Raw genomic sequence first — 13,349 nt, 5'->3', positions numbered from 1 at the left:
TCATTCCACGGTTACACTGACCTTCCCTGGTAACATCTTCATACAATCTCCAGCATATATGCTAATGTATGGAAAGAGTGTGTCAGTGAATGTGTGTGTGAAGGTGTGCATGTGTGTGTCAGTATCAGGATCAGAGAATGACAGCGTTCCTTCATCCCAGTCCAGCTGGACTCTGATCCTCTGAGGTTTCTGCTTCAGTGAGAGAACAGTGTCTGACTCGGGGTCTGACTCTGATGACTCTGCTGTGTATTCACCTTCCAATAGCATCATGCTCCAGTGTTGACCCTCTCCGTCTCCCTTTCTCTGGTGAGACTGTGCTAACAAACCCACTTCCCAGCCTGCATTGTCTCCAACCTCAACATCCCAGATGTGATTCCCAGAGTCAAAGCCCTCAGAACCCAGGACAAAGGGCCAGTAGTCAAACCTCTCTGGGTTGTCAGGAAGCTGCTGCCATTCTCCGTCTATCACGCTGGTCAGATCATCAGACAGGGTGAATGCTGGATGAGCAGTGTTGGGGTCCAGAATGACAGGAGTGTAGGAGACAATGTCCTTCATCTTGTTCCAGACTCTGAAGGTCAGGTTGCCCAGGTGTTTGGCCACGTCTATCAGTGGTCCTGAGATCAGCTGTGGGTCCTGCAGGGTGAACCGGGCCCTTTCCATTGTGGTCTTGTAGTTCTGCAGGAATGAGAGGTCTTCAGCTCTCAGCTGCTCCTCTATGGCTGTGATGTTGTTTGAAATGGCCAACATCTCTCTGTTCAGAACCTCAATCTTCTCCTTCATCATCTGACCCTTCTGCTGCTCTTCCTCCCTCAGTGCAGTGATGCTGGCCTCCTCTTCCTCTTGTAGAAACTGACGAAGCTTCTTAAACTGCTCCTTAATCTGTGTCTCTGTGTGGCGGGCCTGGAACAGGAAGTGATCTGCTGTTCGTTCACTTTTCTTTTTAACTTCACTAAAGACCTCCAGTTTCTCCAGTAAACGTTTCAGGACTTCCTCCTTGTGATCCAGAGCAGCTTCATCGATGGGTCTGAAATGGTGCTTGGTGTGTTTTTTAGACTCTCGACACACAACACACACTGGCTGTTGACATTCCAGACAGAACAGTTTGAGTTTCTCAGCGTGCGGACTGCAGAGATCCTCAGACCCTGACGAAGTTCTCTTACGTTTTGCAGCTCTCCGTCTCTCCTGTATGAAGGCCTCACACACGTTCTTCAGAGCCAGGTTACGGGGTAGATGATCTGTTGTATCTATTTCCTTACAAACTGGACATTGCTTTATTCCCTTTTCTATCCACCATTGCTGCAGACAAGCATTGCAGAAGCTGTGGCTACATGACAGGACAACAGGATCTTTAAAGATGTCACGACACACAGGACAGGAATAATACTCTACTGGAAGAGTCAACGGGGAAGCCATTTTGTCTCGGAGTGAAGCTACAAACAATGTGCTCAATACAGAAAGTCAGTCAGTGGTGGTAACACTTCCTCCTCTAGAATGTTCCCTGAAGTTTACTCTCACTGTGAATGGTGTGTGTTGTTAAAGTGCATTCAGCAGCAGGTTCCAGTGGTCTGGGTCAGTATTCCCTCCTGTAGCTGTGGAAAGACAGTCTGTCCTCCTCACTGGAAGCTGTGTTTGATCTGAACGTCAATCTTATCGTCTCAGATGAGTCTGGCAGGGGGCGGATCATGGACACACCACCTGTTGCAAAGTACACACTAAATATCATTAATCTAATACACATATAGGGCTGTCACAATTATTACATAATCGTCTAATCGTGATTATTTGACATTATCGCAATTATTTTGTCATAATCGTCATAATCGTGAATGTTGAAGAATGACAGAAATAGTGGAAATAGCAGATCTACAAGCTCACAACGCGTCGCATTTAAGTAGTAAGTTGTCAAATATGTCAGTAATGTATTTGTATATTTAGGTTATGTGTCATATCTACCATATGCAACTTCAAAGCCTAAAAGCCAAACAGAAATGTAATTATCAACGACAAATACACAATTAAATCGTTAATCGCCAATTATTTGAGTGACAATTAATCGTCATGTAAAATGTCATATTGTGACAGCCCTATACAAAGTCTGCCCCAAACATATTGAATTGGTTGAATGAAATACATCAGGAGAGTCTTTTATTTCCTATATAATTAGTATAGACAGGAAACAATAGAGGAGGGAGACTACTTAACCCATGCTTAAACTCAGAGTACTGAAAACTGAACATGTTGTCAGTGTAATAAGTGTTTTGCCTGTAGACATACCCGTAATTGCCGGACTATAAGCCACGGCTTTTTTTCCATGTTTTGAACCCTGCGGCTTATACAACGGTGCGGCTTATATAGAGATTTTTACAGCTAACGGCCAGTTAGTTAGTTTTACAATGGTCTTTAAAGGATTTATATATAGATTTTTACAGCTAACGGCCACCAGGGGCACTCTAGCGGGAAGCAGGAAGGACACCTGCGGCTTATAGTCAGGTGCGGCTTATATATGTAAACATTTGATGTTTGTTCTAAATTTAGCTGGTGCGGCTTATATTCAGGTGCGGCTTATAGTCCAGCAATTACGGAAACTATTTATACTGTATATTGCAGTTTACAGTTTAGCATTTAGCAGACGCTCTTAATCCAGAGCGACTTACAATAAGCAAGGTAATACATCAATTCAACACATCAACATCAATACATAGAAATATGTATTGATGTTGTAGAAATATTGTTCTTCAGTACACCATTTCTGAGGTAAAAAGGGAAAAAAGGAAGAGAAAAAAAAAGTGGTTTGATATGAAGTGAATAAGGACAATAGAAAACCACTATCTGATATGCATTAGAGTTGTATTGATCACCAAGGGGGAAAATGTCCCTTGCATTAACCGTGCCTAACTATTTGTACCCTGGACTTTATAAGGGTCCTTTTGGTTCCATTTGTATATTCTCAAGAGTCATAGTGGGCCTTGAAACTAAACAGTTAGAGCAGTGGTTTTCAACCAGTGGTCCGTGAAGGGGTTCCAGGTGGTCCCCAGCTAAATGATGGCGAGTTGGTAACCAATTAACCAAATGAACACTTTTGCATAGCAGCATGATCGTCTTGGGCTTGACCCCAATTGTCACTGGAAATTCGCCAGTTACGTCCGTATTTCACCGAAAATAGAGAAATGCTAAATCTAAGATGCTTAACCGGTAGCCCGGGATATTACCTCTGCATTCGGGATCTGTGTTTAGTGTAATATTCCGTAAGTTTCAATAGATGTGTGTTTTAATCCCGTCTGTTTCTGAACGCCATTGTTTCCCCTGTTCACATTGAGTGTAATACCGGCTTCCGCCTGATGCGCCCCCTCACTACCGCCCATAGAGGAATACGGGGAACTTCCTACAGAATCCCACACAGAACGGGATTAAAAGACATCTATTAAAAACACGGGCTAAAATACAGTGCACACATGCTCCTAATGTAGAGTTAACATCCGTAGCCACAGGCTCAGCACTTTATATGGTTTATTTGAACATGTACGGAGAAGTAATAGTCCAGTCATTTTAGGGTTAGACCTAGAACAAATTGCAATAGTAGCAAACTCAACTGATTTTGTATCCTCATTATGTCCTTAGTGAGGGAAAAAAAGTCCCAAGGAATCCCACCGGGGCAAAGTTTTGAAAACGACCTATCTACCTTCACTTACTATACACTACAATATAAAGGAAAAAATTACTGAAAGAAAATCTGCTTTAAGTGGGATGTGAGGGGTCTAACTAGGGGTTTGTCATCATGCTGAATCCATTGCAGGCATTTGTTTTGCACAAAAAACATTCTGTGGGCTAGAAATGGCCTTAGAAAACAATACACGTATGGGTGCGTTTTCATGTTAGTCGGAGGCCTTAGGGTTTTTTTTTTCTCGTGCTAATCAGTCTAAAAGTTCAAAATTTTGCACAGATGTAGCTCAGGGCATGCTCTAATGATTTAGCTAGGGCGCCCGAGTCTGCAACATTCGGGGTCGCCACAGCGGCCAAATCAAGTTGGGCTCCCATCGACTTTAGTGATGAAAAGTGATGAGTCATCACTTTTCAGAGTTTTGTTGGTGCTGTGGCGACCCCGAAGGTCGCAGACTCGGGCGCCCTAGCTAAATCATTAGAGCATGCCCTGAGCTACATTTGTGCAAAATTTTGAACTTTTAGACTGATTAGCACGAGAAAAAAAAACCCTAAGGCCTCCGACTAACATGAAAACGCACCCATACGTGTATTGTTTTCTAAGGCCATTTCTAGCCCACAGAATGTTTTTTGTGCAAAACAAATGCCTGCAATGGATTCAGCATGATGACAAACCCCTAGTTTGACCCCTCACATCCCACTTAAGGCAGATTTTTTTTCAGTCATTTTTTCCTTTATATTGTAGTGTATAGTAAGTGAAGGTAGATAGGTCGTTTTCAAAACTTTGCCCCGGTGGGATTCCTTGGGACTTTTTTTCCCTCACTAAGGACATATTGAGGATACAAAATCAGTTGAGTTTGCTACTATTGCAATTTGTTCTAGGTTTGGACAAATTTTGGCCTAAAATGACTGGACTATAAGGGCTTTCCGCGAGGATGTCCAGACCAAGACTATCATAGAAACTAAAGTAAAAGTCAGACTCGATCAAATCCGTCTATACTAAGTAACGTGTCCATTTACAAAGACAGCCGCGAACAGACGGTAATTAAATGACTCCGTAAATCAAATGTCCATATTAACAAATAAAACTATATTCTCTTTCAAACGTATGAACTTAACACACAAACGACTTGCCACGCAAACAAACCTCTGACTCCCACGCATAGAGTATATATCGCTCCACGGCTGTGTTGTGGTGCAACCACTAATAGTGTCCCCCTGGCTGCACTGACACCACACTATAGTTCCGGGCTGATTCAGAAACATAACTAACAACTCCTCTCACACAGTGATGATGATGATGATGATGATGATGGCAGTCAAATCAAATCTTACTTTGAGTTTTCCAATAAGATTCATGCTGGTTTATAGAGATCTAGGCAGTGATTTAGAAGTTAGAAGAACACATTTGTTTGTGAATAAAAAACCTTTGCATGTTGCACATTTAGCAAATTACCAGTTCTTACCATTAGTTATGCCTGTTTATGTACACTCACTGTATCCTTTGTTGTTTGTTAACAATGGTTTATTGGTTAACAAGCTTGTCGTTTAGAACACATGATGCAGCATGTACCGCCAAAAGGTGTCACTGTAGCACAAGCTCCTAGTCTCGGGCAAGGACCACTTGCAGGTTGAGAAGACACTTAACTCTGAACTAAGTAAGATCTGCACATGGCTTAACGACAACAAATTATCAATTCACCTGGGAAAAACGGAGTCCATCCTCTTTGGAACAAATCATAACCTCAAAAAGGTCGATAACTTCACAATCAAAGTGGGTGACAAGGTCATAACACGAAAAAACGAAATCTCTTACTTAGGATGTATCCTGGAAGCTAATCTTTCCAGTGAAAAGATGACTTCTAAAGTAATAAATAAAATCAACCAACGAACTCGTTTCCTACAGAGGATAGCCCCGATGGTCAATTTTAACACACTGAAGACCATAGCTGGTGCAATAATCCAGCCCCTCTTTGACTACGGAGTCCACGTATGGTATCGTGACGCCCCACAAGCCCTGAAAACTAAACTCCAAACAGCCCAAAATAAACTAATTAGGGTCCTGCTTAGCCTTCCCTATCAGACTCACCTCACCGCTACTCACCAATTAAGAGTGGGGTGGCTCAGAGTAGATGACAGAGTACAGCAGCTTGCAATGGGCCTGGTGTACAAGATACACTACACCACTATGATACCCAAGTACCTGTCAAAATACTTTATAAACATTAAGGATGTCCATAATTACAACACCAGAGGCAGCGCCACAGATCACTTTCAACCCAGAGTCAAAACCAACAAAGGGTCAAACTCTTTTTTCTGCTATACCACCAAAATGTGGAAAGCCTTACCGAAGGCCATAAAGGAGTGTGGATCACTTGCATCCTTTAAAATTGCCCTGAAAAGCCACTTACAGGCAGCAGCCGTTCGCAACTGGTAATAATGAACCTAGCCCCAACCCTACCCTCCCCTGCCCCTTCTTTGTATATACTGTTTGTTTAAGAATTACTGTCTTTGTTTTGTTTTTCTTTACATATCTACTGCATAGTACTGTGTTCTATCTGTCTGTCATTCAATGTTATATGAGATACTTAAATGGTTTCCAGTGGAAATAAGCTTAGTCTTTTCATGGATCTCCTTTTAGTAGACCTTGTACCAGTGAACTGTACCGTCATGAAACTGTACCTTTTCCTATGCAAACTTCTAATAAAGTCTTCAATCAATCAAAAGTCAGGCAGAACCGTATAATGGCAAACGGTTTAAGCCTATGGACCTTAAAGTAGGCCTACTACTTGAGCTTCTTTCATACATTACCTGAATAACTAGCTTAATTGTAACATTTCCATTGTTGTTGTTATGTTTGATGTTAATATTTAATATTGGAAACACATGCAATGTTACTGCACTGTGTAGCCTAGTGTGTAGCCTACAAATCCTACAAGCAAAGTTAATGTGTATTGAGCCAAGTTAATTTTGTATTTATTGTTTTTCCCTGAAGTTCAATTAATTGGTAGAAACATGTAAGCTTGGTTTTAATTTGTTCAATAATGCACGATTCCCTATTTCTGTTTCCTTGATTAACATAGGTAAAATCATTCATGTTAACACAAAGAAATGAGCTTGCAAATGTGGAGCTGGAAAAGGTGATAATTGAGGACTCTCTACTTGTTGGCATCCCACCTGAAAAAGTATTTTCTGTTTATTAAAGAGCTGTAGAGACTGTTACTGTTATTGAACACACATTCTATATAATATCCATCCATCCATCCATCCATCCATCCATCCATCCATCCATCCATCCATGATCCATCCATCTTCAACCACTTATCTGGAATCAGGTTGAGGGCATAACAGTTCCAACTGGGATTTCCAGAGTTCCCTATCCTGAGCAACCTCCTCCACTCCTTCCCAGGCCAGTGTGGCGATATAATCCTTCCATCTGGTCTTTGGTCTGCCAGTGGGACGTGCACCGAGGACCTTCCTAGGAAGGCGCTCGGGGGGCATCCGTACTAGATGCCCGAACCACCTAAGCTGACTCCATATACTGTAGCAATGACTATTACAAGCAGAGTAGAATAATTGATATTTTGTATTTGATGTTCTCAGCCTTGTGGAACCATATATAAAGGGGAACATGCCATACTAACATTTAGCTACCTCTACCTGTATGAGTGAATAACAAATAAACACTGCATTTTCTGTGGTTTCAAATAAGTGACTTTTTTGTACCTTTTAAGGGTGAGAATGTATGTGAAACAGAGCATTTATTCATGATTATTAGACACTCCATTTGTGCCACTGCAAGGCTACTGAGCTGGTTTGAAATGGTCCAAGTTGGTTGGTATAACTTTGTCGGTCTGGGTATATACATACTGTAGAGCATGCAGAACACAACACTCTCCACTGAATTGTATTATTGTCTCCACCAGCCGAAGGCATGGGGGAGAGTATGTTTTCCCCTTCGTCCGTCCGTGTGTCCGCGCGTGCGTGCGTGCGTGCGTGCGTGCGTGCGTGCGTCCGTCCGTCCGTCCGTGTGTCCTCGCAGTTTGTGTGCACCTAATCTCAGTCGCCGTTGTCCCGGTCGCTGCCAAAGTGAGCACACACATTCCCTGGATACCAATCTAGAACCTCTGCCCTAAATCTTTCAAATGGGCCTTTTCTAGCGCCACCTAGTGGCCGATGTTCGCAAAACACATTTCTGTGCACTACTCTTACAGATTTTGTCCAAAAATCCTACAAATCGGTAGGCAGTATCTCAACAGTCATGTGATCAACATGTATCTGTCCGATTTTGCATATTCCATCCTGATTGGCTAAGATTGGCTTCCAAAGTTTGTAGGATTGAGCCGTTTTGAACAAAATGCCTCAAATCCCAAACGCAAAGTGCAATTATCATGAAATCGCACACACACGTTCCCACTAGGTCGAGGAAGAAATGCCACTTCAAAGTTTTGAAATCAGCCTCATGGTGGCGCTATAACAGGCCGATTTGTGGTTTTACCTATAACTCCACCGATCAGTTTCAAACTTTGTAAGCGCACTCCCTAGAGGCCAAGGAAAAACCCTTTCCCTGCATTTTTCACATCAGCCTTTTATTATGTAAAACACATTTTTCCTATTATTCCTTGAGATTTTATCCAAAAATCATGCAAATCGGTACACAGTATCTCTATAGTCATGTGATCAAGTCCGATCCGTCTGATATTTCATATTCCATCCTTATTGGCTAATATTTGCTTCCAAAGTTTGCAGGATTGCTCAGTTTTTGAACAAAATGCTTCGAATCATCAACTCAGCTTGCGATTACCGTGAAATTTGCCACACATATTCCCACTATGTCAAGGAACAAATGCTACCCTTTTCACGTTGGCCTGTTATAGCGCCACCAGCAGGTAGACTTTAGCAAAACACATTTTTGGAACACAATGCCTCAAATCATGCATGCAGTGTCCGATTGCCATGAAAGGTCTAAGGTGAAGAACATATGCCAGCCTTTTTACATTGGCCTATTATAGAGTAGCACCACCAGGACGCATGGCTGGGTGGAGACCTGTGCTTGGAAGAGCACTGCTTCTAGTTATTATTGTGACCGTATTGTGACAGTATAATCCAATCATTAGGTTTAATCTCCATGATACAAAACAAAATATTAGCCTACTCGAAACAACAAATACAGTTTTGATAACAAATATAGCTTTTGCCATGAGTGTAAAAGTTAGTTTATTCAGGTACAGTAGTTGACAAACCGACACTGATGTAAACAGTGGCCTATTGAGGGGAAATGCAAACACTTATGACACAATAACATGGGACTGAACATGGTCCATCTCAACAATATAGGCCTACAACTTGTACAAATAAATAATAAACATAAAATGGAAGCAATTCTTTCATTTGTGTAGGCTACAACAGGAGTCTAATTGAGTCAAATGCACATGGATAAAAATGTATGATCCTAATTCAGATGTCACCACACAGCATTGGTTCTCAAAGTGGGCTTCAGGGACCCCGGGGGTCCTCGTGGGGTTCGAGGGGTTCCCGGCAAACATAGTTAAAGTCTCACTGTGTAATTTCCGGAAAACAACGTCCGACAGTCGCCCGCTGTTAAAACGCACAGTTAAGGTCTTTGCACACTGCTGCGTTTTTCGTTGCGAAATGCGTTTTTCAGGGCAAGGAGAGAGAGAGAGAGAGAGAGAGCAAGGGACCGAGTGGTGCGCGAAACGGGTGACAGTGTGCAAACGTGACTGACATAACGTGAGGTTGATTTTTTATTTGCGTGCTCCGAAATTCACTCTGATATTCGGCCCGGAAAACGCAGCAGTGTGCAACCAGCTTAAGAGTTTGTGGTCTGCTACACTCTGGTCGTCCTCGTCGCGCGACACCGGCGTGGTCGTTGAGAACGCACCCTCCATGCAGGAGGGAGTCGGTTCGGATTCAGGTCGGGTTTGGGACGTCGATGAACACATACCTTATTTATTCTGGTCAGGTGGGTCTAAATCATAACGGGTCGGTTCGGGGTTTAAAAACAACACCTCTGAACCTACGCATCACTCCTGGGTTTCTAGAAGGTGGCATTATACACGTTTCCTTTTTAGTTTAATTTGATTGGCTCGGCAGCCAACCTGCTGCCGAGCCAATCAAATGAAGCTTTCTGAAGATGAACCTGAACATGAACTGTCTGGCGCCTTTCTTGAAACCCAGTGGAAAACATTTGGCAAACATAGGGGAACATACAGCTAAAACAGGTGAACATACAAAAAGAAAAAAAAAAAAAAAACAGGTGAACATTCGACAAACAAAGAAGAAAGAAAAACAGCAGAATCATGCTGGTCCCATGCTAACCCAGAGGTTATTCACAACCATCCTCTGCAAACATGCTTTTCAACTGCAGTAACATCCAGACAATAGTAATAATGTCTATCATATGTCTCTACATTACAACAACTGTCAGGGGCGGATTAGTTAGTGGGTGGAATCTAGGGATGCCCAGATCGGGATCGGGGCCGATTTCAAAAGATCGGAATCGGGAGAAAAATATCGGGAAACACCTTGTATTTATATATTTAAAAAATATATAAGCTGATGAGCTTTATTTTTAATTTGTTTTGATACAATGCTGCACTAAGTGAAAAAAGAAGCTTGGATAGAATGGATAATGTTATTTAAATTAAAAAAAAAAACCTTAAAGGACAACATAAAAGTATTTTTCTTTTCTTTTTCCTTAATGCATTGCCGAAAGATCGGATCTGGATCAAATCGGGAGCAAAAAAACGTGATCGGGGCATCCCTAGAATCCATGACTAAGTGAATAGAGGAAGTTTAAACTCAGTCTGACTATACATTTCGGCCATTTGAAAATAGCAGATGTACAAGCTTAATCTGCTATTTTCAAAAGATGTTTTATACATTTGAAAACAGCGTCACGATGTTGGTTTCTACAGACCGTAAACGAAGTCTATTTTACAGCTATTTAAAATCCAACATCTTTCTATATCCGGTCTATTTTCTAGTCCGAAATGTAAACGGAAATGAATGCTACCGGCTGCAACCGTGAAGCCTAGAAATAATACCCTACTTTATCACTCATTTTAAAATTAATGTGACAATAAATTACTAAACGTATCATGATGATTAAAAAAAAATACTTTAAACTAGCGATTATGTTTTCATCAACGTATGAAAAGTTTTACTAAGGTAATAAAATCAAGTGTAAAATTCACCCAAAAACCTTAGACTCCTGTTGAGATTATAGTGTACTATGAATCCTTGGATGTAATCAATCTACTGTAGCCCTTCTATTTAATCATTTTGGGGATGTTGATGTTGTTGCCTATTTGTCAATTTGGTCAAAAGAAATTGGTTGAACAGAACTCATATTATGGGACCATCGCTCCATTGTTTACAATGGTTTGTAATGCAGGCTGCCACCCCATGTGGTCATGTGATCCAAGATGGCCACGGTGTGAATAAGCATAGACATATCCACCTGTTTCCGCAAGACTTTACTGTAGCATTATCTGCGGGACCCTTCCGGTTAACAGCAGACATACAAGCTCACGTCGCGTCGCAGATGCAACCGTTGTGAGCTTGTAGATCACACTCGGCTGCGCCAATGAACTGCAGTGGCGGAGGAGGTATCTAGCTTTTTAGATCTGTGTGAAAAAGGTCTATCCACAACTTTCCAACATCCCATCGTACATTGCACCAAATGTGCAGGCAGCTTCCGGCGCCGCAGCCGAGAGTGATCTACAAGCTCACAACGGTTGCATCTGCGACGCGACGTGAGCTTGTATGTCTGCTGTTAACCGGAAGTGTCCCGCAAATAATGCTACAGTAAATTCTCGCGGAAACAGGTGGATAGGCTCTGAGTCTGTGCACAGCAGCAATATTGACCAGAAATCTGGCCCCTTCCTTAATTCCTTCACAGGTGTTAGGCTACCAGTGATACTGATGAAGACTCTGCTCTATTTAGTGTGGCTCAGTGTTTCTCAAACATTTTAATTTCAAGGACACCCATAACTCTGAGGCCCCTTTTCCACTGAAATAACTTTAGTTCTAGAAGTACAGAGACCAGGACATACCGGTAGGTATGTTTTTAGTGAGGGAACCTAACATAGGAGACACGGGGAGAACATGCAAACTCCACACAGCCAACCCCACCTAAGGGTGTGGGCGCTGATGATGCGGAGGAGGGAACACACTCCCAGCACCCACAATGTCCCCGGCAGGAATCGAACCAAGGACCTTCTAGCTGTGAGGTCGACATCATTACCGACTGCACCACTGCAGCACTGTGCCCCCAGTGTAAGTGGAAACACTCTTAACTGGTTCAATATTAGGCGGAACTGGTTCAACCCCGGTGGAAAAGGGGCCTGAGAGTGTACAACACCATTTGTTCACTCTCAGAGTTACGGTGTAGCAGAGTGTTTCCAGTGAGCCAACATGCAACAATATCAGCACGCTGACTCTGTTTGACCAACATGGAACAGAGCCTTCATTAGTACCGTTGGCAACACCTGTGAAGGAAGTGAAAAGAGACCCAACTTCTCTCCAAAATGGCTGCCGTGTACATATCTCTGGTCCAGAGCATCAGCTGCACTGACACTCTGACAGGCGGCTGGCTAAAAGGCTAGACTCTGTAAAACACATTCTTTTTGAAATAAAACCTCAAGCCACCCAGCGGCCACTGCAGACACAACCCGGATATAAGCGGAGGTCGAGTTGGATCGAGTTGGATGCGTTTTATTTCATGACAAAAATTGTGTATTTTACATAGTGGGTGGGGTGCTGAGAGGTTTTCCCACCACGGAGAATAGACTTTCAACAACGCAAAACTACCTTTGGTTTGGTGAGTAGCGAAGTAGTTTAGTTTATTTTGACTGAAGTTGAGCCCTCGTAGGGGCAGAGAAATCCTGGTCTAGTCTTTTAGCCAGCTGTCTGTCATAGTGTCAGTGCACCTGACGCTCTGGACTAGAGCTACCGTGTACAGATACTTCAGGAAGAGAGAAGAGGAGCACTCGTCAAAAAAGTGGTTCACATAAACATTTGTCTAGGGTGCACTGCACGGCTCAGGTGAACAATGAACTTAGAGCAAGTGTGTAAACTGCACATACAGTATGAAACAGAGCTACTACTTTTAAATGCATTTTGAGAAAAAATAATGCTGTTATTTGTTCCAAAAGCTTTATACCCCGACTGTACATATATAAAATGTCACAATGCGACATAGCTCTGTTTACACAATGCTGTGCCCCCTCCCAATGTATATATGTTCCCCATTTTCAACTGTTTTTATTTTGTTTGTGACACTTGCTTTGGCAATGTAAAATGTATGTTTTCTCATGCCAATAAAGCTCCTTTGAATTGAATTGAATTGAGTTTACACGCTGAGGAAGGCCTGTGAGGCCGAAACGTCCACATGTACTAGCTGCTGGGGGAAAATAATTGAATAAACAAGAAGGAGTCTATCTAAAGTCAGTGCTGGCGTCCTTGCTCTAAGTTCTACCGTGTACAGAGCCTATTCCAGCAAACAAACGTGTGGGCTCCCCTTGTGTTTTCTACTGGGCTTTCCTCATGCGCTGGGCTGTAGAGGAGTGGTGGTTGTTGGGTTGTGGTTGTTGGGTTTTCTACTGGGCTTTCCTCATGCGCTGGGCTGTAGAGGAGTGGTGGTTGTTGGGTTGTGGTTGTTGGGTTTT

General features: G+C 42.5%; 1 protein-coding gene across 1 annotated transcript; it reads right to left on the bottom strand.

Annotated features, from left to right (window-relative positions):
- Window positions 1-1,413, bottom strand: LOC308286201 (nuclear factor 7, ovary-like; the record flags this gene model as incomplete). The annotated part of the gene is made up of 1 exon (XM_080727160.1): window positions 1-1,413. One exon carries the CDS (start codon window positions 1,411-1,413, stop codon window positions 1-3), a length of 1,413 nt encoding a protein of 470 aa, XP_080583286.1.
- Between the last annotated feature and the right edge of the window lie 11,936 nt (window positions 1,414-13,349).

This window comes from Nannobrachium achirus (assembly GCF_963921795.1).
Source record: "Nannobrachium achirus genome assembly, chromosome: 5".
In the NCBI taxonomy this organism is placed as follows: Eukaryota; Metazoa; Chordata; class Actinopteri; order Myctophiformes; family Myctophidae; genus Nannobrachium; species Nannobrachium achirus.
Note: the sequence above shows the minus strand (reverse complement) of the source record. Positions and strands in the feature narration are given on the sequence as shown.